Source organism: Cherax quadricarinatus, chromosome 7 (assembly GCF_038502225.1).
Source record: "Cherax quadricarinatus isolate ZL_2023a chromosome 7, ASM3850222v1, whole genome shotgun sequence".
Lineage (NCBI taxonomy): Eukaryota > Metazoa > Arthropoda > Malacostraca > Decapoda > Parastacidae > Cherax > Cherax quadricarinatus.
Window position 1 is genome coordinate 55,997,096 of NC_091298.1, and position 23,195 is coordinate 56,020,290.

General features: G+C 42.0%; 1 protein-coding gene across 1 annotated transcript in view; it reads left to right on the forward strand.

Moving 5' to 3' along the window:
* LOC128687043 (nephrin) overlaps positions 1–23,195 on the forward strand; it is a 308,655-nt gene that overhangs the window by 48,646 nt on the left and 236,814 nt on the right. Inside the window, exon 4 of the mRNA XM_070082505.1 lies at positions 1,496–1,686. Within this exon, the coding sequence (XP_069938606.1) occupies positions 1,496–1,686 (191 nt within the window). The remainder of the gene's footprint in view (positions 1–1,495; positions 1,687–23,195) is intronic.

The window sequence follows — 23,195 nt, forward strand, 5'->3', positions numbered from 1 at the left end:
AGCTGGTAGACCGTAGTAACTGGTAGACAGTAGTAACTGGTAGACAGTAGTAGCTGGTAGACAGTAGTAGCTGGTAGACAGCAATAGCTGGTAGCTGCTGGTAGACAGTAGTAGCTGGTAGACCGTACTAGCTGGTAGACAGCAGTAGCTTGTAGCTGCTGGCAGACACCAGTAGCTGGTAGCTGCTGGTAGGTGAGCTAGGTAGCCACCTAGGCAGCTACCTAGCTCATTTAGGTGGCTACCTAGCTCACCTAGGCGACCATCTAACTCACCTAGGCAGTCACCTAGCTTACCTAAGCGGCTATCTAACTCATCTCTAGTGTTGAACAACTTTCCTACTTGTCTGTAAAGAGATATTAATGTTATGGGAATGTTGTTTGATCATGTGCATGTTGTTGAGTGCCTGTTGCTAACCCAAACAGCCTGAGTTACCAGCTTCATTAACCTGAAGGTCTGGTCTGCAGTGTGAATGTAAATGGTTTTAATTTGGTTTGTGTGTGTGTGTGTGTGTGTATGTCTGTGTACTCACCTATTTGTGGTTGCAGGGGTCGATTCACAACGCCTGGCCTCACCTCTTCCCTGGTCGCTACTAGGTTCATTCTCTCTGCCTGCTTCATGGGCTTACTGATACCTGTTCTTAAAGCTGTGTATGGACCTGCCTTCACTTCATGACTCTCCAGACTGTTCCACTTCTTGACAACTTTATGACTGAAGAAATACTTCCTAACATCCCTGTCCCTCCTTTGAGTTTTCAACTTCCAGTTGTGACTCCTTGTTGCTGTGTGTGTGTGTGTGTGTGTGTGTGTGTGTGTGTGTGTGTGTGTGTGTGTGTGTGTGTACTGTTTTACAAAGATCATTATATTCATAGGGGAAACATTAAAACAGTATGGGTCATACAGACCTTGGTGGTAATGGGAGGTAATAGGGTTTGATCAGAGGAAAGGAGGGTAGCTCCGTTTCTTAGAATCAAGAGCCCTTCACCAGCATCATCTCTCACTGTGAAACACCAGACCATTTCTCTTCTACTCGCCAATTTGTAATGAAAAAAATTTATTTTTCGATAAAGACTTCACCCAAAAAATTAAAATATTGGATAAAACATGATTGTTTTGCATTCTCCATGATATACATGTCCCTTACGGGTTATGCACTTCTCCTTTAATAATAATAATAATAATAATAATAATAATAATAATATTAATAATTGTAATAATAATAATTGTAATAATATAATAATAATAATGATAACAATAATAATAATAATAATAATAATAATAATTGTAATAATAATAATTGTAATAATAATAATTGTAATAATAATAATAATAATAATAATTGTAATAATAATAATTGTAATAATAATTATAATAATAATAATAATAATAATAATAATAATAATATTAATAATTGTAATAATAATAATTGTAATATAATAATAATGATAATAATAATAATAATAATAATAATAAAGTGAGTGTGTTGTGTTCATGGGCAGCTTCTTCACGTCGCACACACCTGAGTCTGCAGGTGGTGGAACCTCCGGGTCAGCCGGTACTAAGGGTGGCAGGCCAGAAGATCAGCGAGGGTGTGCTGGGACCCCTGCAGGAGGGCGCTAACCTGGCCATCACCTGCAGCGTTGCTGGCGGCGTCCCTCCTCCAACACTACTCTGGAAGACTAACAATCAGGTAGGACCCACGTAAACACATTGTTTATGATTACACTCTGGGAACGACATACACTGTTTCTAATTACACTCTGGGAACGACATACACTGTTTCTAATTACACTCTGGGAACGACATACACTGTTTCTAATTACACTCTGGGAACGACATACACTGTTTCTAATTACACTCTGGGAACGACATACACTTTCTAATTACACTCTGGGAACGACATACACTTTCTAATTACACTCTGGGAACGACATACACTGTTTCTAAGTACACTCTGGGAACGACATACACTGTTTCTAAGTACACTCTGGGAACGACATACACTGTTTCTAATTACACTCTGGGAACGACATACACTGTTTTTAATTACACTCTGGGAACGACATACACTGTTTCTAATTACACTCTGGGAACGACATACACTGTTTCTAAGTACACTCTGGGAACGACATACACTGTTTCTAATTACACTCTGGGAACGACATACACTGTTTCTAATTACACTCTGGGAACGACATACACTGTTTCTAAGTACACTCTGGGAACGACATACACTGTTTCTAATTACACTCTGGGAACGACATACACTGTTTCTAATTACACTCTGGGAACGACATACACTGTTTCTAAGTACACTCTGGGAACGACATACACTGTTTCTAAGTACACTCTGGGAACGACATACACTGATTGTTTCTGATTACACTCTGGAAACGACATACACTGATTGTTTATGATTACACTCTGGGAACGACATACACTGATTGTTTATGATTACACTCTGGGAACGACATACACTGTTTCTAATTACACTCTGGGAACGACATACACTGTTTCTAAGTACACTCTGGGAACGACATACACTGTTTCTAATTACACTCTGGGAACGACATACACTGTTTCTAATTACACTCTGGGAACGACATACACTGTTTCTAAGTACACTCTGGGAACGACATACACTGTTTCTAAGTACACTCTGGGAACGACATACACTGATTGTTTCTGATTACACTCTGGAAACGACATACACTGATTGTTTATGATTACACTCTGGGAACGACATACACTGATTGTTTATGATTACACTCTGGGAACGACATACACTGATTGTTTCTGATTACACTCTGGGAACGACATACACTGATTGTTTCTGATTACACTCTGGGAACGACATACACTGATTGTTTCTGATTACACACTGGGAACGACAGATATTTATACGTTCTCTTGTCCTGATCTCAGGCTTGGGAAGGCCTAGGGGTGTTGAGCAAATTATATTTTCCAGTGAAAAGACCATTCAAAAATAATGACCATAGTACATGCTAAAGAGGGAGGAAAGGTAATTAAGTGAGGGACAGAAAAAATGAATAAAGGTTTGAGAGAAAGGGGAAGAGGAGGAAAACAAAATCATAGCGGCAATTCCATTTTGATATCTGTGAATTCATGTGTATAAAACCAAGGAGACTGATAGTTGAGAGACAAGGCGAAGCGTCCACAGTGTACTACCATACTGTTGATATACCTTACATGTACTCTAGTATATTAAGACTGGTCGTATGTCTTTGCCTTAGTCTTGAGGGACTGACCACCTTCTGTCAAGGGTGAGGGACTGATCACCTTAAAACTACCCAGTACTTGCACAGTACAACTAGTACTTTACACTACCGTGCACCTGTAGGGACTACAGGGAACTTTAAGGAAAGTCTTTGGTTACTAACAATTTAATATGACGACAGGAGTATTACGTTACTACTACTGCTAGACAAACACTGAAGTCTGGCAGGTGGAAGAACGAAGTAACATAAATCTATGGATAATTTTTGCCAAATTTTGTTACTTCAGGACCCACAGTCTTGGTAATATCCTCTCAGTGGAGATGCCTTGATGCCAGGAGATCCTCTTGATGCCAGGAGATGCTCTTGATGCCAGGGAGGCGCCTCTTAATATCAAGGAGATCCTCTTGATGCCAGGAGATGCTCTTGATGCCAGGGAGGTGCCTCTTAATATCAGAGAGATTTTCTTGATGCCAGGAGATGCTCTTGATATCAGGGAGGTGCCCTTGATGAAAGGGAGGGGGCCGTGATGCCAGGGAGATCCCCCTGATGCAAGTAATCGAATTCTCTTCCCATAATGAATAGACGGAGACTCGAAACGTGGTTTGATTCTTTTTATACTCAGCCTTGAATCTTCTCATAAATTTCAGGTCAGTTATGTAGACATGTGGCTAAAATATCTGTCTATAATTTGTGACAGGAAGGCTGCAGATGAGCTGAGGGAATTTTAGACAGGCTTAGAGAGATTAGACTTATCTTGGAGACTTTTAAGAGACTTTAGCTGAAATTCAAGGATTATGGTTAAGTTTTCAACTTTCCTATGCTGGAAGAATTTAATTTTTTTTTCTTAGTTCTCAGCATGATATACCACAGTAAGGGTATACCACAGTGGGGGTATACCACAATGGGGGTATACCACAATGGGGGTATACCACAGGAGTATACAATAGTGGAGGTATACAACAGTGGGAGTATACCTCAATGAGAATATACCAGAGGTAGGATATCAATCGGTTATACCACAGTGGGAGTATACAACAGAGGAAGTAAACCTCAGTTGTAGTATACCAGAGGGAGCATACCACAGTGAGTGTATACAGCAGTGGAGATATAGAGTAGTGGGAGTATACAACAGTGGAGGCAAACAGCAATGAAGGTATACTACAGTGGAAGTATACCTCAGTAGGAATAAACCATAGGGAATGTACCAGAGGAGCATACCACAGGGGTATGCCACACTGATATACCACAGTGGGAGAATACAACAGTGGGAGTATGACTCAGTAAGAGTATACCATAGGGAGCATACCACGCTGGGGTGTACCACAGTGGGAGTATACAAGAGTGGAATTATATTTATATGTATTATACACCTTCGGAAAATTATTTTTTAATTACCTTTTGAGGTTTATAAGTCAGGTTACTAGGATTTGCTGTACTTAGTTGAGGCGCTAAACCCATGTGAGTTATTCACAGCATGGAGTAGTGGAGGCTCGATCCTCCGAACGTTGATGACTGTGCTGTCTGCGAGCTGTCAGCCTGCTGGTGATACTTTAAATAACACATGAGGGAGAGTTAGTGCAACACTTGAGGAAGAGTTAGTGCAACACATGAGGGAGAGTTAGTGCAACACATGAGGGAGAGTTAGTGCAACACATGAGGGAGAGTTAGTGCAGCACAGGGAGAGTTACTGCAGCACATGAGGGAGAGTTAGTGCAACACATGAGGGAGAGTTAGTGCAACACATGAGGGAGAGTTAGTGCAGCACATGAGGGAGAGTTAGTGCAGCACATGAGGGAGAGTTAGTGCAACACATGAGGGAGAGTTAGTGCAACACATGAGGGAGAGTTAGTGCAGCACATGAGGGAGAGTTAGTGCAGCACATGAGGGAGAGTTAGTGCAGCACATGAGGGAGAGTTAGTGCAACACATGAGGGAGAGTTAGTGCAACACATGAGGGAGAGTTAGTGTAGCACAGAGAGAGTTAGTGCAACACATGAGGGAGAGTTAGTGCAACACATGAGGGAGAGTTAGTGCAACACTTGAGGAAGAGTTAGTGCAACACATGAGGGAGAGTTAGTGCAACACATGAGGGAGAGTTAGTGCAACACATGAGGGAGAGTTAGTGCAACACATGAGGGAGAGTTAGTGCAACACATGAGGGAGAGTTAGTGCAGCACATGAGGGAGAGTTAGTGCAGCACATGAGGGAGAGTTAGTGCAACACATGAGGGAGAGTTAGTGCAGCACATGAGGGAGAGTTAGTGCAGCACATGAGGGAGAGTTAGTGCAACACATGAGGGAGAGTTAGTGCAGCACATGAGGGAGAGTTAGTGCAGCACATGAGGGAGAGTTACTGCAACACATGAGGGAAAGTTAATGCAACACATGAGGGAGAGTTAGTGCAACACATGTGGGAGAGTTACTGCAACACATGAGGGAGAGTTAGTGCAACACATGAGGGAGAGTTAGTGCAACACATGAGGGAGAGTTACTGCAACACATGAGGGAGAGTTAGGGAGAGTGCAGCACATGAGGGAGAGTTAGTGCAACACATGAGGGAGAGTTAGTGCAGCACATGAGGGAGAGTTAGTGCAACACATGAGGGAGAGTTAGTGCAGCACATGAGGGAGAGTTAGTGCAGCACATGAGGGAGAGTTAGTGCAACACATGAGGGAGAGTTAGTGCAACACATGAGGGAGAGTTAGTGCAACACATGAGGGAGAGTTAGTGCAGCACATGAGGGAGAGTTAGTGCAGCACATGAGGGAGAGTTAGTGCAACACATGAGGGAGAGTTAGTGCAACACATGAGGGAGAGTTAGTGCAGCACATGAGGGAGAGTTAGTGCAGCACATGAGGGAGAGTTAGTGCAACACATGAGGGAGAGTTAGTGCAACACATGAGGGAGAGTTAGTGCATGAGGGAGAGTTAGGCAACACATGAGGGAGAGTTACTGCAACACATGAGGGAGAGTTAGTGCAACACATGTGGGAGAGTTAGTGCAACACATGAGGGAGAGTTAGTGCAACACATGAGGGAGAGTTACTGCAACACATGAGGGAGACTTACTGCAACACATGAGGGAGAGTTAGTGCAACACATGAGGAAGAGTTACTGCAACACATGAGGGAGAGTTAGTGCAACACATGAGGGGGAGTTACTGCAGCACATGAGGGAGAGTTAGTGCAACACATGAGGGAGAGTTAGTGCAACACATGAGGGAGAGTTAGTGCAACACATGAGGGAGAGTTACTGCACACATGAGGGAGTGTTAGTGCAACACATGAGGAAGAGTTAGTGCAACACATGAGGGAGAGTTAGTGCAGCACAGGGAGAGTTACTGCAGCACATGAGGGAGAGTTAGTGCAACACATGAGGGAGAGTTACTGCAACACATGAGGGAGAGTTAGTGCAACACATGAGGGAGAGTTAGTGCAGCACATGAGGGAGAGTTAGTGCAACACATGAGGGAGAGTTAGTGCAACACATGAGGGAGAGTTAGTGCAGCACATGAGGGAGAGTTACTGCAGCACATGAGGGAGAGTTAGTGAAACACATGAGGGAGAGTTAGTGCAACACATGAGGGAGAGTTACTGCAACACATGAGGGAGAGTTAGTGCAACACATGAGGGAGACTTAGTGCAACACATGAGGGAGAGTTACTGCAACACATGAGGGAGAGTTACTGCAGCACATGAGGGAGAGTTACTGCAGCACATGAGGGAGAGTTAGTGCAACACATGAGGGAGACTTAGTGCAACACATGAGGGAGAGTTACTGCAACACATGAGGGAGAGTTACTGCAGCACATGAGGGAGAGTTAGTGCAACACATGAGGGAGAGTTAGTGCAACACATGAGGGAGAGTTAGTGCAACACATGAGGGAGAGTTAGTGCAACACATGAGGGAGAGTTAGTGTAGCACATGAGGGAGAGTTAGTGCAACACATGAGGGAGAGTTAGTGCAACACATGAGGGAGAGTTACTGCAACACATGAGGGAGAGTTAGTGCAACACATGAGGGAGAGTTAGTGCAACACATGAGGGAGAGTTAGTGCAACACATGAGGGAGAGTTAGTGCAACACATGAGGGAGAGTTAGTGCAACACATGAGGGAGAGTTAGTGCAACACATGAGGGAGAGTTAGTGCAACACATGAGGGAGAGTTAGTGCAACACATGAGGGAGAGTTAGTGCAACACATGAGGGAGAGTTACTGCAACATATGAGGGAGAGTTAGTGTAGCACATGAGGAAGAGTTAGTGCAACACATGAGGGAGAGTTACTGCAGCACATGAGGGAGAGTTAGTGCAACACATGAGGGAGAGTTAGTGCAACACATGAGGGAGAGTTACTGCAGCACATGAGGGAGAGTTAGTGCAACACATGAGGGAGAGTTAGTGCAACACATGAGGGAGAGTTAGTGCAACACATGAGGGAGAGTTAGTGCAACACATGAGGGAGAGTTAGTGCAACACATGAGGGAGAGTTAGTGCAACACATGAGGGAGAGTTACTGCAGCACATGAGGGAGAGTTACTGCAGCACATGAGGGAGAGTTAGTGCAACACATGAGGGAGAGTTAGTGCAACACATGAGGGAGAGTTACTGCATCACATGAGGGAGAGTTAGTGCAACACATGAGGGAGAGTTAGTGCAGCACATGAGGGAGAGTTAGTGCAACACATGAGGGAGAGTTAGTGCAACACATGAGGGAGAGTTAGTGCAACACATGAGGGAGAGTTAGTGCAACACATGAGGGAGAGTTAGTGCAACACATGAGGGAGAGTTAGTGCAACACATGAGGGAGAGTTAGTGCAACACATGAGGGAGAGTTAGTGCAACACATGAGGGAGAGTTACTGCAGCACATGAGGGAGAGTTAGTGCAACACATGAGGGAGAGTTAGTGCAACACATGAGGGAGAGTTACTGCAACATATGAGGGAGAGTTAGTGTAGCACATGAGGAAGAGTTAGTGCAACACATGAGGGAGAGTTACTGCAGCACATGAGGGAGAGTTAGTGCAACACATGAGGGAGAGTTAGTGCAACACGTGAGGGAGAGTTACTGCAGCACATGAGGGAGAGTTAGTGCAACACATGAGGGAGAGTTAGTGCAACACATGAGGGAGAGTTACTGCACACATGAGGGAGCGTTAGTGCAACACATGAGGGAGAGTTAGTGCAACACATGAGGGAGAGTTAGTGCAACACATGAGGGAGAGTTAGTGCAACACATGAGGGAGAGTTAGTGCAACACATGAGGGAGAGTTAGTGCAGCACATGAGGGAGAGTTACTGCAACACATGAGGGAGAGTTAGTGCAACACATGAGGGAGAGTTAGTGCAACACATGAGGGAGAGTTACTGCAACACATGAGGGAGCGTTACTGCAACACATGAGGGAGAGTTACTGCAACACATGAGGGAGAGTTACTGCAACACATGAGGGAGAGTTAGTGCAGCACATGAGGGAGAGTTACTGCAACACATGAGGGAGAGTTACTGCAACACATGAGGGAGAGTTAGTGCAGCACATGAGGGAGAGTTACTGCAGCACATGAGGGAGCGTTAGTGCAACACATGAGGGAGAGTTAGTGCAGCACAGGGAGAGTTACTGCAGCACATGAGGGAGAGTTACTGCACACATGAGGGAGCGTTAGTGCAACACATGAGGGAGAGTTAGTGCAACACATGAGGAAGAGTTAGTGCAACACATGAGGGAGAGTTACTGCAGCACATGAGGGAGAGTTAGTGCAACACATGAGGGAGAGTTAGTGCAGCACATGAGGGAGAATTAGTGCAACACATGAGGGAGAGTTAGTGCAACACATGAGGGAGAATTAGTGCAACACATGAGGGAGAGATAGTGCAGCACATGAGGGAGAGTTACTGCAGCACATGAGGAAGAGTTAGTGCAACACATGAGGGAGAGTTAGTGCAACACATGAGGAAGAGTTAGTGCAACACATGAGGGAGAGTTACTGCAACACATGAGGGAGAGTTACTGCAACACATGAGGAAGAGTTAGTGCAACACATGAGGGAAAGTTACTGCAACACATGAGGGAGAGTTAGTGCAACACATGAGGGAGAGTTACTGCAACACATGAGGGAGAGTTACTGCAACACATGAGGGAGAGTTAGTGCAACACATGAGGAAGAGTTAGTGCAACACATGAGGGAAAGTTACTGCAACACATGAGGGAGAGTTAGTGCAACACATGAGGGAGAGTTAGTGCAACACATGAGGAAGAGTTAGTGCAACACATGAGGGAGAGTTACTGCAGCACATGAGGGAGAGTTACTGCAACACATGAGGAAGAGTTAGTGCAACACATGAGGGAGAGTTAGTGCAACACATGAGGAAGAGTTAGTGCAACACATGAGGGAGAGTTACTGCAACACATGAGGAAGAGTTAGTGCAACACATGAGGGAAAGTTACTGCAACACATGAGGGAGAGTTAGTGCAACACATGAGGGAGAGTTAGTGCAACACATGAGGAAGAGTTAGTGCAACACATGAGGGAGAGTTACTGCAGCACATGAGGGAGAGTTACTGCAACACATGAGGAAGAGTTAGTGCAACACATGAGGGAGAGTTACTGCAACACATGAGGAAGAGTTAGTGCAACACATGAGGGAGAGTTACTGCAACACATGAGGGAGAGTTACTGCAACACATGAGGGAGAGTTACTGCAACACATGAGGAAGAGTTAGTGCAACACATGAGGGAGAGTTACTGCAACACATGAGGAAGAGTTAGTGCAACACATGAGGGAGAGTTACTGCAACACATGAGGAAGAGTTAGTGCAACACATGAGGGAGAGTTAGTGCAACACATGAGGGAGAGTTACTGCAACACATGAGGGAGAGTTAGTGCAACACATGAGGAAGAGTTAGTGCAACACATGAGGGAGAGTTAGTGCAGCACATGAGGGAGAATTAGTGCAACACATGAGGAAGAGTTAGTGCAACACATGAGGGAGAGTTAGTGCAGCACATGAGGGAGAATTAGTGCAACACATGAGGGAGACTTAGTGCAACACATGAGGAAGAGTTAGTGCAACACATGAGGGAGAGTTAGTGCAGCACATGAGGGAGAATTAGTGCAACACATGAGGGAGAATTAGTGCAACACATGAGGAAGAGTTAGTGCAACACATGAGGGAGAGTTAGTGCAGCACATGAGGAAGAGTTAGTGCAACACATGAGGGAGAGTTACTGCAGCACATGAGGGAGAGTTAGTGCAACACATGAGGGAGAGTTAGTGCAGCACATGAGGGAGAGTTAGTGCAACACATGAGGGAGAGTTAGTGCAACACATGAGGGAGAGTTAGTGCAACACATGAGGGAGAGTTAGTGCAGCACATGAGGGAGAGTTAGTGCAACACATGAGGGAGAGTTACTGCAGCACATGAGGGAGAGTTAGTGCAACACATGAGGGAGAATTAGTGCAACACATGAGGGAGAGATAGTGCAGCACATGAGGGAGAGTTAGTGCAACACATGAGGGAGAGTTAGTGCAACACATCAAGGAGAGTTAGTGCAGCACATGAGGGAGAGTTACTGCAGCACATGAGGGAGAGTTAGTGCAACACATGAGGGAGAGTTAGTGTAGCACATGAGGGAGAGTTACTGCAGCACATGAGGGAGAGTTAGTGCAACACATGAGGGTGAGTTAGTGCAACACATGAGGGAGAGTTAGTGAAGGGGTTGGGGAGAGATCCTTCTGTTATACTATCATCATCCAGCAAGCAGTATGACCAAAGATATTGGAGGGTGGGCAGAGAACCTTCTGTTATACTATCATCACATCAACTGCTACTACAGAATTAGAGGCAGCTGTAGTGTAAGTTAGTACTTATCAGTAGATAGTGTCACTATAAATCATTGCATTTTCCATTTACTAATACTCACTCCTATGTACTAGCATGTATTACTACTACACACCACTGTGTACTTCAATGTTTTCCGTGTTCTGCCATGTACTACCATGTTTCATGACTATTTTCCTACCATAAATCTGGAGATAACACCATGGAGAGCATTCGCAGGAAGCAGTCATTCTTGGAACTTAGCCAGTGATGTCATTGTGGCTCTGAGTCTCTGTGAGCTTAAGCTGATAAGTATGTGAGCCTAGGATGATAAACACGTAAGCCTAGGATGATAATAAGTGAGCCTAGGATGATAAACACATGATAAACACATGAGTAGGGTTTGAAGAAAACTAAGAAGCTGCTAAACAAAACAGATCAGTCATCATCGTGACCTTCCCCTGAAGGCAAGTTCCTTGATGCCGATGAGGGGGTTTTGATGCAAGGGATTGAACTTGTCCTCCCCTTCAGTGGATTGAGCCTGATTATCATCCCATTTCCCTAGGCACTGCATGACCCCTTCGGGTTCAGTTCATCCCCGTGAATGTATAATCCTCGTCTTGTTCCTCCTCACATGATAAATCCCTGTAATCCAGGTAATCCTTCCCCAGTCATCTCTTTATTCCCCTGTGATCGAAGTAATTCTTCCCTTAGTCATTTCTTATAGACTACAGTCTTGTCTTTGTACTCTCACTTAAGATAATTTTATTACAGTCAGTTGTCTTATAATGTTCCTCTATATCGTGTGATTTGATGTGAATGCGAGTGAAAAACGTGAATCAGAATTGAAAAGTGTGTAATATGAAGGCTTTTCTGTGCACTTTGTCACATTTACAAAAAATCACGCTATGTAGAGGAGTTGCATAGAAGAGATTACTCTGTTTACAGTCTCACTTCAATGCTTCATCAGTGTACAGTGATGAGGTTAGCTCCTTTGATGGAGCAGAGTTTACTCTTGTCTTTCTAGTTTCTAATCTCTAGTTTTCCGAGGAGACTGTCGTAATTTTTTTCACTTCAGGGACACTAGAAATTTTGTCTTCTCAGAGTGGTAGATTGAAGGAGTGGCTTATAAAAGGATGTGAGGAACTGGACACATGTGTAACACGCGGATGTCTTGATCTGAAGACAGCTCGCCAACCAGTTTCTTTTTCAACTCAATACAAATGTTATATACGAAGGCGGAAGCAAATGAGATAATCCCTCATCTTGTAGGTGTTGTATAGCATTATTTTTATCATATAAGAAGGTATAGTAAATGCTGTAACCCTTGAAAATTTACAAAAAATATATGATGAGCTTGTTACTGAAGATGGGACGCCACGAGCGTAACAGTTCTTGTAGCTACAAATACGTACAAGTAATTGCTGTACTTGTTGCCTTCATGCACATTGCTACCATGTCCACCTTATCGTTTATTTTAGTGATGGAGATCTCAGGACCGAAATATATTCAAAAAATGTATTCTGCATGAATACATTGCTCTCCATTTACTGTTTATTTTAATCTGGGAATCTCAGAATGCTGTGCAAGCGTTGCTGACCTTAGCTTCTTGCCACACATTCACATTCTGTGCTTTAATACCAGTTGCCTGTACGGGTTTAGTCCTTTAAATGTTTTAATAATTTACAGCGTTTTCGGTAAACACAGCAACTTAAAGTTGCACAAGCAACTTAAAGTTACAAGAAGATGTTTTAGAGGATGTTTGGGTTGGTACACGACCAAATATTTTACCAAGTGACTTTTCAGATGCCAAAATGTTTACCTCTGAACAGAGCTTTTTCAAGGCAACATTTGAGCTTAATAGAACTCTATATAGAGCGAAGCTTTGTCTACAAATAGGCATTTGCTCTACAAACAAAGCTAACAACTCGTGATTTAATAATGCTGAAAACGATCTCTTGATTGAAATCGAAATATCCAGTTCTTACCTTTTTAAAGTTCCGTCACATGTGGTTTCTTACTTTTCATCGATCAGTGTTGTCGACACTTGATATGACAACATGCAAAATAACCACTGTGAAAATGTAGTGAAATTCCAATCGCTTTCGTGATTTCTCACATTATCAAGGAATGATGTGAGAAATCACAAAAGCGATTGGAATTTCACTATTTTCTCACAATTTTTAGTTTCATATATATATATATATATATATATATATATATATATATATATATATATATATATATATATATATATATATATATATATATATATATATATATATATATATTACTGAGGTGGTAAAAATAGAAATACGAGAAAAATACAGCTACGAAGACGAGAATGAAAGGAAAATGTAAATATGAAGAAGGAAAACACAAATACATGTACAAAGAAGAAAATGACAATAAGAGATGATGAAAACGAAAGACAAAATCTAAGCGAAATAAGTAAGACTCACATAAAATAAACTTAAAAAAAACTCTGCACAGTCCATTTCGAGAGTTCAGTCTGCGTGGCGTAGTTATTGAGAACAAAATGTAGAGTATGAGTGGCGCGGTCCTGAGCCAGCAACCAGTGTAGGCAGCAGCACATTTGTCAGGCCACGGAGGCCACTCGGAATATTCTGAGCGCTAGGTCGAGCAACAGGGAAGGCCAGTTGTGCTACAACTTTATTGAGATAGTTACACCACCTCCACGGAGGTTCCTTCATGCTGCCCGGATGACTCCTCGAAATTTGCAATTAAATAACGTTTTAACACATTTTTCTTTTCTTATTAAATAATTCACATGTATTTAAAAAATCATATATAAAGTCCATAAAAATATATATGATTATTGAATATTTCATGATTTTTTAAAAATACGTGACTCTTATGCGTCTTAATCAAAAATTGTTATACATTAACCATTATTTTTAAAGGGGTGGAGGGGTAAGCCAGTGGAAGGCCTCGGTCAGATGTCCAGAAGCTCCAGCGGCGAGTTGTCATATAACTAAGACCCGAGTCAGGAAACATTTGTCCTGTTTCCTGACAAATCTTGCCTAACCTAACCTCTTGTACTCCGGTTCCTTGAATCAACCCTGAATGCCTTCCATTCTCGTAGGCACTGTATGACCCTTTGGTTTTACCGTTCCCCGTGAATTTAATAATAATATTGAGAGAGTAAAGGGCTTTTGATCCAATGAACTGAACTGGTCAAACCCAGCAGTATCAAAAGGAAAGATTCGCAGAAGTTCTGGAGGTACTGACGACCGGGAAAGTGAGACAGTCACGGGTCAGCCGAGGGCCAAGGATAACAATAATAATCTTTATTTCTACAAGTACGTTATACAACTTACATAGACCATAGCTGACATCATGCTGAAGTTAGCCTTCTCATGAAGCTCGTTTATAGTGTAAGTCTTTGTAAATACATTTGAAAGAGATCATTAAAAACTGAATAACTGGTGCTGTGAAGTCTCTTACCCGCCACATACATTTTTGGATGTGTATAAACCTTGTTTTAAAAGTGGACTATAATAATAATAATAATAATAATAATAATAATAATAATATTATTATTATTATTATTATTATTATTATTATTATTATTATTATTATTATTTCCACAAGTACGTCTTAAACAGACCTAGTTGACATGCATGACATACTATATAGAAAGCCCCTGGTTATACAGAACATTTCGGGCAAATTAGGTTCATTTTGTCCCCAGGATGCGACCCACACCAGTCGACTCGGGTGCCTGCTTACTGTTAGGTGAACAGGGACAGCAGGTGTCTTAAGGAAACAGGCCCAAATGTTTCCACTCGTACCAGGGATTGAACCATGGACACTCAGTTTGTGAGCTGACTGTGCTACCAATCGAGTTACAGGACACCGTAAAATGGTTGAGTCGCTAGGCTTGTTCCTAGGTCGTGCAGGACTAATTCGCTGAATGCCTCCAGTTCCTCAGGCACTATTTGAGCCCCTGTGGGTTTAACTCTTTTTTTCCCTTGTTAAAATGTATATTGAGACGGTTGTGATCACAGTACCACGACTCATAGCACCGGCCCTCCCAGCACACACTTCCAAAAATTAACGTAACCGGGTTTGAGCACCGGTTACGTTCGTTTGATCCCCGGTATAGGTGTGGCAGTACGTATAGAAGACAGGTGTCCGTACACTCGTTGTCCCTAGGTACCTAGCAGTAAATAGGTACCTAGGAGTTAATTGCTGTTGATTTCGTCCTTGGGGAGACGACCTGGAGGAGTTCAAAAGGAAAAAAAGCCACACGACTGGGTTTCTTGGGTTATCCTGGCTTATCAACCCGAAGACGTCTTCTTCAAGTCTTCAAGAGGAGACTCGACAAGTATCTTCACCAGGTGTCAGATCAACCAGGTTGTGGGTCAGCGGGCTACCAACAGCACCAACCTGGTTAACCAGGAAAGCACCAGGCCCCTGGCTGGACTCCGGGTGTGGAAAAACTCTCAGAACTCATCAAAGGTATACAGCAGCAAACTGTACTGGGGTGCTGGAAACGGAGCCAGCCACCGGTTCTGTCCCCAGTACTCCTTAAAACAGGCCACCGGTTTGATCCCTAGTACTCCTTACACAAAAACTTCTACTTCCATTTGGTCCATGTCGGGAAATTTGCAAGAACCTATCAGTGTTGGGGTGCTGCCAAGTTTGTGGCAAGCTAAAATGGTTAAAAAAGTTTGACAGAATAAGTGACTTACAAAAGGACAACAGAGAAGTGCGTTCTCCTGTTTCATATATCAAACCCTAACTGATTTATTTTCCTGGTGCCTGTCGTAAGATATAAAACATTAACACAACTCTTCCAATAATATTTTACACAAGTGGTTGACAATATATATATATATATATATATATATATATATATATATATATATATATATATATATATATATATATATATATATATATATATATATATATATATATACATATATATATATATATATATATATATATATATAATGTGTGTGTGTGTGTTCACCTGATTGTGGTTGCAGGGGTCGAGTCATAGCTCCTGGCCCCTCTTCTTCACTGGTGTGTGCGTGTGTGTAAAACAACCACTGTGAAACAAACAGTGAATTTCCAAGCGTTTGGAAATTATAATATATATATATATATATATATATATATATATATATATATATATATATATATATATATATATATATATATATATATATATATATATATATATATATATATATAGTATGTATATTTACGTCAGTGATCATTTATTTAAAAATCACAAACATGAATACATTAGCACATTATATCAAAGATTGTGAATCTCCTTCAGCTCTTCAAAAGCTGACCAGGCCATTAAACAATTAGATTCCCCTCATCCATTGGTCCTTCGTATTCAACTTTGGTTGCGCCGTGTGGCTAGCAAAAACAAAGACGTTTTCTGTTGGGTCCCTGGACACGTTGATGAGCAGGGCAATGAGCAGGCGGATGCTGCTGCGCGGTCTGTTCTGTTGTAGATTCGCCGGTATAATCGCCCGGCCCGGGCCCTTTCCAGGAGGCGGCCCAGCCTTGGCTCCCTGTCGGGGGAGTGTCTCAGACCAATATCTGCCATGGGAGGAGGCACAAGGACCTTCTCGCCTTCTGGGGACAGCTGTCCCCAGGCCTAGCCCCATTACCCGCCCGCACGGGGCTCGGAGGGAGAAGCTAGGCATCTTGGGCTTCAACAAACCCCGCCCACACTGGGGATCGAAGGGTGTGGCAGCAAATGATGTCAGGAGGTGCGAAGGCAGCAAGCACTACGGGATACTTTTGGAGTCACACCCCAGCTTTGGGCATTAAGCCCAAGCTCTGGGGAAGCTCAAGAATGCCTCTTGCTGTGTGTTGCTGCTGTTACTACTACACTTATCCTTTGCAGTCTCTTCTGCGTGGTCAGCGGTACGTGATCTACCAGTTTCCTATAGAGGTATTCCATTCAGGGATTATTTTAGTCATCTCTCTCCAGCTTCGCGACCGTTGGCAACAACGGTGGTCAGACATGCACCATAACAAATTGTACTCTATTAAACCGCTTTTAGGTTTGTGACCATCTTCTTACCACCGTTGCCGTACTCGGGAGACTGCGCTGTCCCGTCTCCGCATCGGCCATACTCGCCTTACCCATGGGCGTCTCATGGAACAACACCCTATTCCTCTTTGTGAGGTTTGTTGGGTCCCTACCGCTCTTACCTTATCTTCCCTTCTTGCAGATGGCTCTACCTTTGACTTACGATTACTTTTTGACTCTTTATCAGCAACTGCTTTACTATACGAACTTTGACACACAGCCCCTAGCGTCCCTTCCAGCCCTTTTCTCCCCTCGCCCCTGATTCCCTCTCCACCTACCTGTTTATAGCTCTGGCACTATTTTCTGCCCCGCAGCACTGCATGACTTGTCGGTTTAGCGCTTTAATTCATTATAATGAAATCTCGAAACAAGTGATTTTGAGTCATTAACAGAACTGCTGCTTGGCCATTATTTGATATGCGTTCCCATGCCCTGCCCTGTGAACTAAACAAAGTACGTATCACTCTCTCCACTGGACCAACATCCTTAAACACCAGGCAGGCGCCCAGCAGTACTGAGCGTGTTATCCTGGTGCAAGGACATTCGTTCACACAGTTCTCACAGGGCTGGGCATGGGAACGCAGGATCGAGTAGTAGCCAAGCCGCAACTCTGTTAATTATTCAAAATCTCTTGTTTCGTGATTTCATTGATTTATAGACTGCTCGTGAAGGCTGGTACACCAAACAGGATGAGGTTGAAATTAGTATCTGAGGCTCCATGACCACGAATGTCATTGCACCAGGAAAACACGCTCAGTACTGCTGAACACCTGGTGTTTAAGGATGGTGGTCCAGCGGACAGAGGGATGCGTACTTTGTTTAATTCACACAGGGCTGGGCATGGCAACGCAGGATCGAGTCTAATACAAGCCACAGTTCTGTTTATATATATATATATATATATATATATATATATATATATATATATATATATATATATATATCTATATCTATATATATATATATATAGTAGTTTGTTAGATTATGTATTGGTGGATAAAAGGTTGATGGGTAGGCTCCAGGATGTACATGTTTATAGAGGGGCAACTGATATATCGGATCATTATTTAGTTGTAGCTACAGTTAGAATAAGAGGTAGATGGGAAAAGAGGAAGGTGGCAACAACAAGTAAGAGGGAGGTGAAAGTGTATAAACTAAGGGAGGAGGAAGTTCGGGCGAGATATAAGCGACTATTGGCAGAAAGGTGGGCTAGTGCAAAGATGAGTAGTGGGGGGGTTGAAGAGGGTTGGAATAGTTTTAAAAATGCAGTATTAGAATGTGGGGCAGAAGTTTGTGGTTATAGGAGGGTGGGGGCAGGAGGAAAGAGGAGTGATTGGTGGAATGATGAAGTAAAGGGTGTGATAAAAGAGAAAAAGGTAGCTTACGAGAGGTTTTTACAAAGCAGAAGTGTTATAAGAAGAGCAGAGTATATGGAGAGTAAAAGAAAGGTGAAGAGAGTGGTGAGAGAGTGCAAAAGGAGAGCAGATGAAAGAGTGGGAGAGGCACTGTCAAGAAATATTAATGAAAATAAGAAAAAATTTTGGAGGGAGTTAAACAAGTTAAGAAAGCCTAGGGAAAGTATGGATTTGTCAGTTAAAAACAGAGAAGGGGAGTTAGTAGATGGGGAGAGGGAGGTATTAGGTAGATGGCGAGAATATTTTGAGGAACTTTTAAATGTTAAGGAAGAAAGGGAGGCGGTAATTTCATGCACTGGCCAGGGAGGTATACCATTTTTTAGGAGTGAAGAAGAGCAGAATGTAAGTGTGGTGGAGGTACGTGAGGCATTACGTAGAATGAAAGGGGGTAAAGCAGCTGGAACTGATGGGATCATGACAGAAATGTTAAAAGCAGGGGGGGATATAGTGTTGGAGTGGTTGGTACTTTTGTTTAATAAATGTATGAAAGAGGGGAAGGTACCTAGGGATTGGCGGAGAGCATGTATAGTCCCTTTATATAAAGGGAAAGGGGACAAAAGAGATTGTAAAAATTATAGAGGAATAAGTTTACTGAGTATACCAGGAAAAGTATACGGTAGGGTTATAATTGAAAGAATTAGAGGTAAGACAGAATGTAAAATTGCGGACGAGCAAGGAGGTTTCAGAGTGGGTAGGGGATGTGTAGATCAAGTGTTTACATTGAAGCATATATGTGAACAGTATTTAGATAAAGGTAGGGAAGTTTTTATTGCATTTATGGATTTAGAAAAGGCATATGATAGAGTGGATAGAGGAGCAATGTGGCAGATGTTGCAAGTATATGGAATAGGTGGTAAGTTACTAAATGCTGTAAAGAGCTTTTATGAGGATAGTGAGGCTCAGGTTAGGGTGTGTAGAAGAGAGGGAGAATACTTCCCGGTAAAAGTAGGTCTTAGACAGGGATGTGTAATGTCACCATGGTTGTTTAATATATTTATAGATGGGGTTGTAAAAGAAGTAAATGCTAGGGTGTTCGGGAGAGGGGTGGGATTAAATTATGGGGAATCAAATTTAAAATGGGAATTGACACAGTTACTTTTTGCTGATGATACTGTGCTTATGGGAGATTCTAAAGAAAAATTGCAAAGGTTAGTGGATGAGTTTGAGAATGTGTGTAAAGGTAGAAAGTTGAAAGTGAACATAGAAAAGAGTAAGGTGATGAGGGTATCAAATGATTTAGATAAAGAAAAATTGGATATCAAATTGGGGAGGAGGAGTATGGAAGAAGTGAATGTTTTCAGATACTTGGGAGTTGACGTGTCGGCGGATGGATTTATGAAGGATGAGGTTAATCATAGAATTGATGAGGGAAAAAAGGTGAGTGGTGCGTTGAGGTATATGTGGAGTCAAAAAACGTTATCTATGGAGGCAAAGAAGGGAATGTATGAAAGTATAGTAGTACCAACACTCTTATATGGATGTGAAGCTTGGGTGGTAAATGCAGCAGCGAGGAGACGGTTGGAGGCAGTGGAGATGTCCTGTCTAAGGGCAATGTGTGGTGTAAATATTATGCAGAAAATTCGGAGTGTGGAAATTAGGAGAAGGTGTGGAGTTAATAAAAGCATTAGTCAGAGGGCAGAAGAGGGGTTGTTGATGTGGTTTGGTCATTTAGAGAGAATGGATCAAAGTAGAATGACATGGAAAGCATATAAATCTATAGGGGAAGGAAAGAGGGGTAGGGGTCGTCCTCGAAAGGGTTGGAAAGAGGGGGTAAAGGAGGTTTTGTGGGTGAGGGGCTTGGACTTCCAGCAAGCGTGCATGAGCGTGTTAGATAGGAGTGAATGGAGACGAATGATACTTGGGACCTGACGATCTGTTGGAGTGTGAGCAGGGTAATATTTAGTGAAGGGATTCAGGGAAACCGGTTATTTTCATATAGTCGGACTTGAGTCCTGGAAATGGGAAGTACAATGCCTGCACTTTAAAGGAGGGGTTTGGGATATTGGCAGTTTGGAGGAATATGTTGTGTATCTCTATACGTATATGCTTCTAAACTGTTGTATTCTGAGCACCTCTGCAAAAGCAGTGATAATGTGTGAGTGTGGTGAAAGTGTTGAATGATGATGAAAGTATTTTCTTTTTGGGGATTTTCTTTCTTTTTTTTTTTTGGGTCACCCTGCCTCGGTGGGAGACGACCGACTTGTTTAAAAAAAAAAAAAAATATATAAAATATATATAAATATATATATATAAAATATATATAAATATATATATATATAAAATATATATAAATATATACATATATATATATATATATATATATATATATATGGGTTCGAGTCCTTGGCTAGTCGCAGTGTTGTTATTGATCAATACCACTCGTTCGTGGGCACAATAATATATATATATACACATATATATATATATATATATATATATATATATATATATATATATATATCTATCTATATATATGTGTGTGTGTGTGTGTGTGTGTGTGTGTGTGTGTGTGTGTAAAACGACCACTGTGAAAGAATAGAGAAATTCCAAGCGCTTTCATGACTACTCACATTATCAAGGAACACTAATGCACTGTTGTCTTGGTTTTAGATTACTGCTAACCAGAACTCCTAAATCCTTTTCGCCATCAGTAATATTAAGCTCTACGTTATTTAGGTTATATGTGGCATGGTTATTTTCCTGTCCAACATTTAGAACTTTTCATTTGTCTATATTAAACTGCATCTGCCACTTCTCCGACCATTGCATCAGTCTATTCAAATCATCCTGGAGTGCTCTAGTGTGCTCATTAGAATGATGTGCAAGAATATATATATATATATATATATATATATATATATATATATATATATATATATATATATATATATATTTAGATAGATTACAGCAAGCACAGAATGTTTTATATTCTGAACTTAATAAAGATATATACCAGGAAAGATTCTGTTAGTCTAGGATCTATCCTGTGAGAAACACTTCGTTCTGATATAAGCTGTTCTGAATCTCTGGACTGGAGTTCATTCATTGAGGCTAAATGGAGGTCTCCTTGGCTTCTTACATTACATCTTATATTACTTTAGTGAGAGCTTAACGTGCGTTTTGGCTAATTGATATGAGGAAAGATTATCGGTGTTCTTGTTGAATGTGGGTGAGAGAATATTACTGTTAAGGAACAAAAAGTCACAGTACCGTGACTGAAACAATTCACAGATAGTCCGCACATAGGAGAGAGAAACTTACCACGACCTTTCGGTCTGACCTGGACCATTTACAAGTCACACTGTGACTTGTGGGACCGAGCCTTTGTCATAAGCTTCTACCTGCTGGTTATTTGTGTAGTATTACTGATAATCTGTGATCTCGGTGTTGCTAACTAATGCTGGATATTTTAACTTGGTGTCATAGTCTTTATTTGTGTTTATCGTTTTAATTATGTTCATGACTCTTATTATTTTTTTTTTTTGTTCGGTGTGTTGTACATAAGTTTTATTGCTTTGAGAGCAGTGACATACGCCTTCAGAGTGCTTTGTAAATATCACAACAACTACTACTGTTGTCACAGAGTTCCAGACACCAATATCTACTGTGATCACAGTGTTGAAGGCAGCCATCAGCATCTACTGTGATAATAGTGTGCAGAGGCAGCTGTACAGAGACAGCCACCAAGTCTATCTAGAAGATAGACTTGGAGGATGACGAGGATAACAAGTGTTCCAATTATTGATCCTGGAGGGTTAATCCTCCTTGGAAAACCCAAGAAAGTCAAATATTGTGGATAATTTCTGTCGGGATCCTTTAGGTCCCTTTCCCGGGACCTAAAGTGAACAGGGGCAGTGAGTGTTATGAGATTTGCCCATGTCTTCCGTCGCCCGGGAATTGAATCCAAGCCCTTGCGATTGTGACTCCCAACACTGCCACTGACATACGATAAAAAAAACACGAGAGAGAGGGAAAGTGAGATTTTCATTGACACGTGAGGAAGCAGAAAGGCTTGAAGCGACACAAAGGATGGTTGTGTTCATAAAACTTGAATAAAAATGTTTTCGATGACTTTTAGATACTGGAAGACATGAACTTCAGGAGAAAGAGACATTATTTCTGCATCAACATTCACTTTTAGAGTCTCGAAGACTTAGCCAACGACCACAGGCACGCAACAACCTTGGTTCTGGTTTTAAACAATACACTGTATTACTGACGTGTAGGACAGGATATATACACGGAGAGATGCACTGTATTACTGACGTGTAGGACAGGATATATACACGGAGAGATGCACTGTATTACTGACGTGTAGGACAGGATATATACACGGAGAGATGCACTGTATTACTGACGTGTAGGACAGGATATATACACGGAGAGATGCACTGTATTACTGACGTGTAGGACAGGATATATACACGGAGAGATGCACTGTATTACTGACGTGTAGGACAGGATATATACACGGAGAGATGCACTGTATTACTGACGTGTAGGACAGGATATATACACGGAGAGATGCACTGTATTACTGACGTGTAAGACAGGATATATACACGGAGAGGTGCTCTGTATTACTGATGAATAAGTCAAGATATATACACGGAGAGGTGCTCTGTATTACTGATGAATAAGACAGG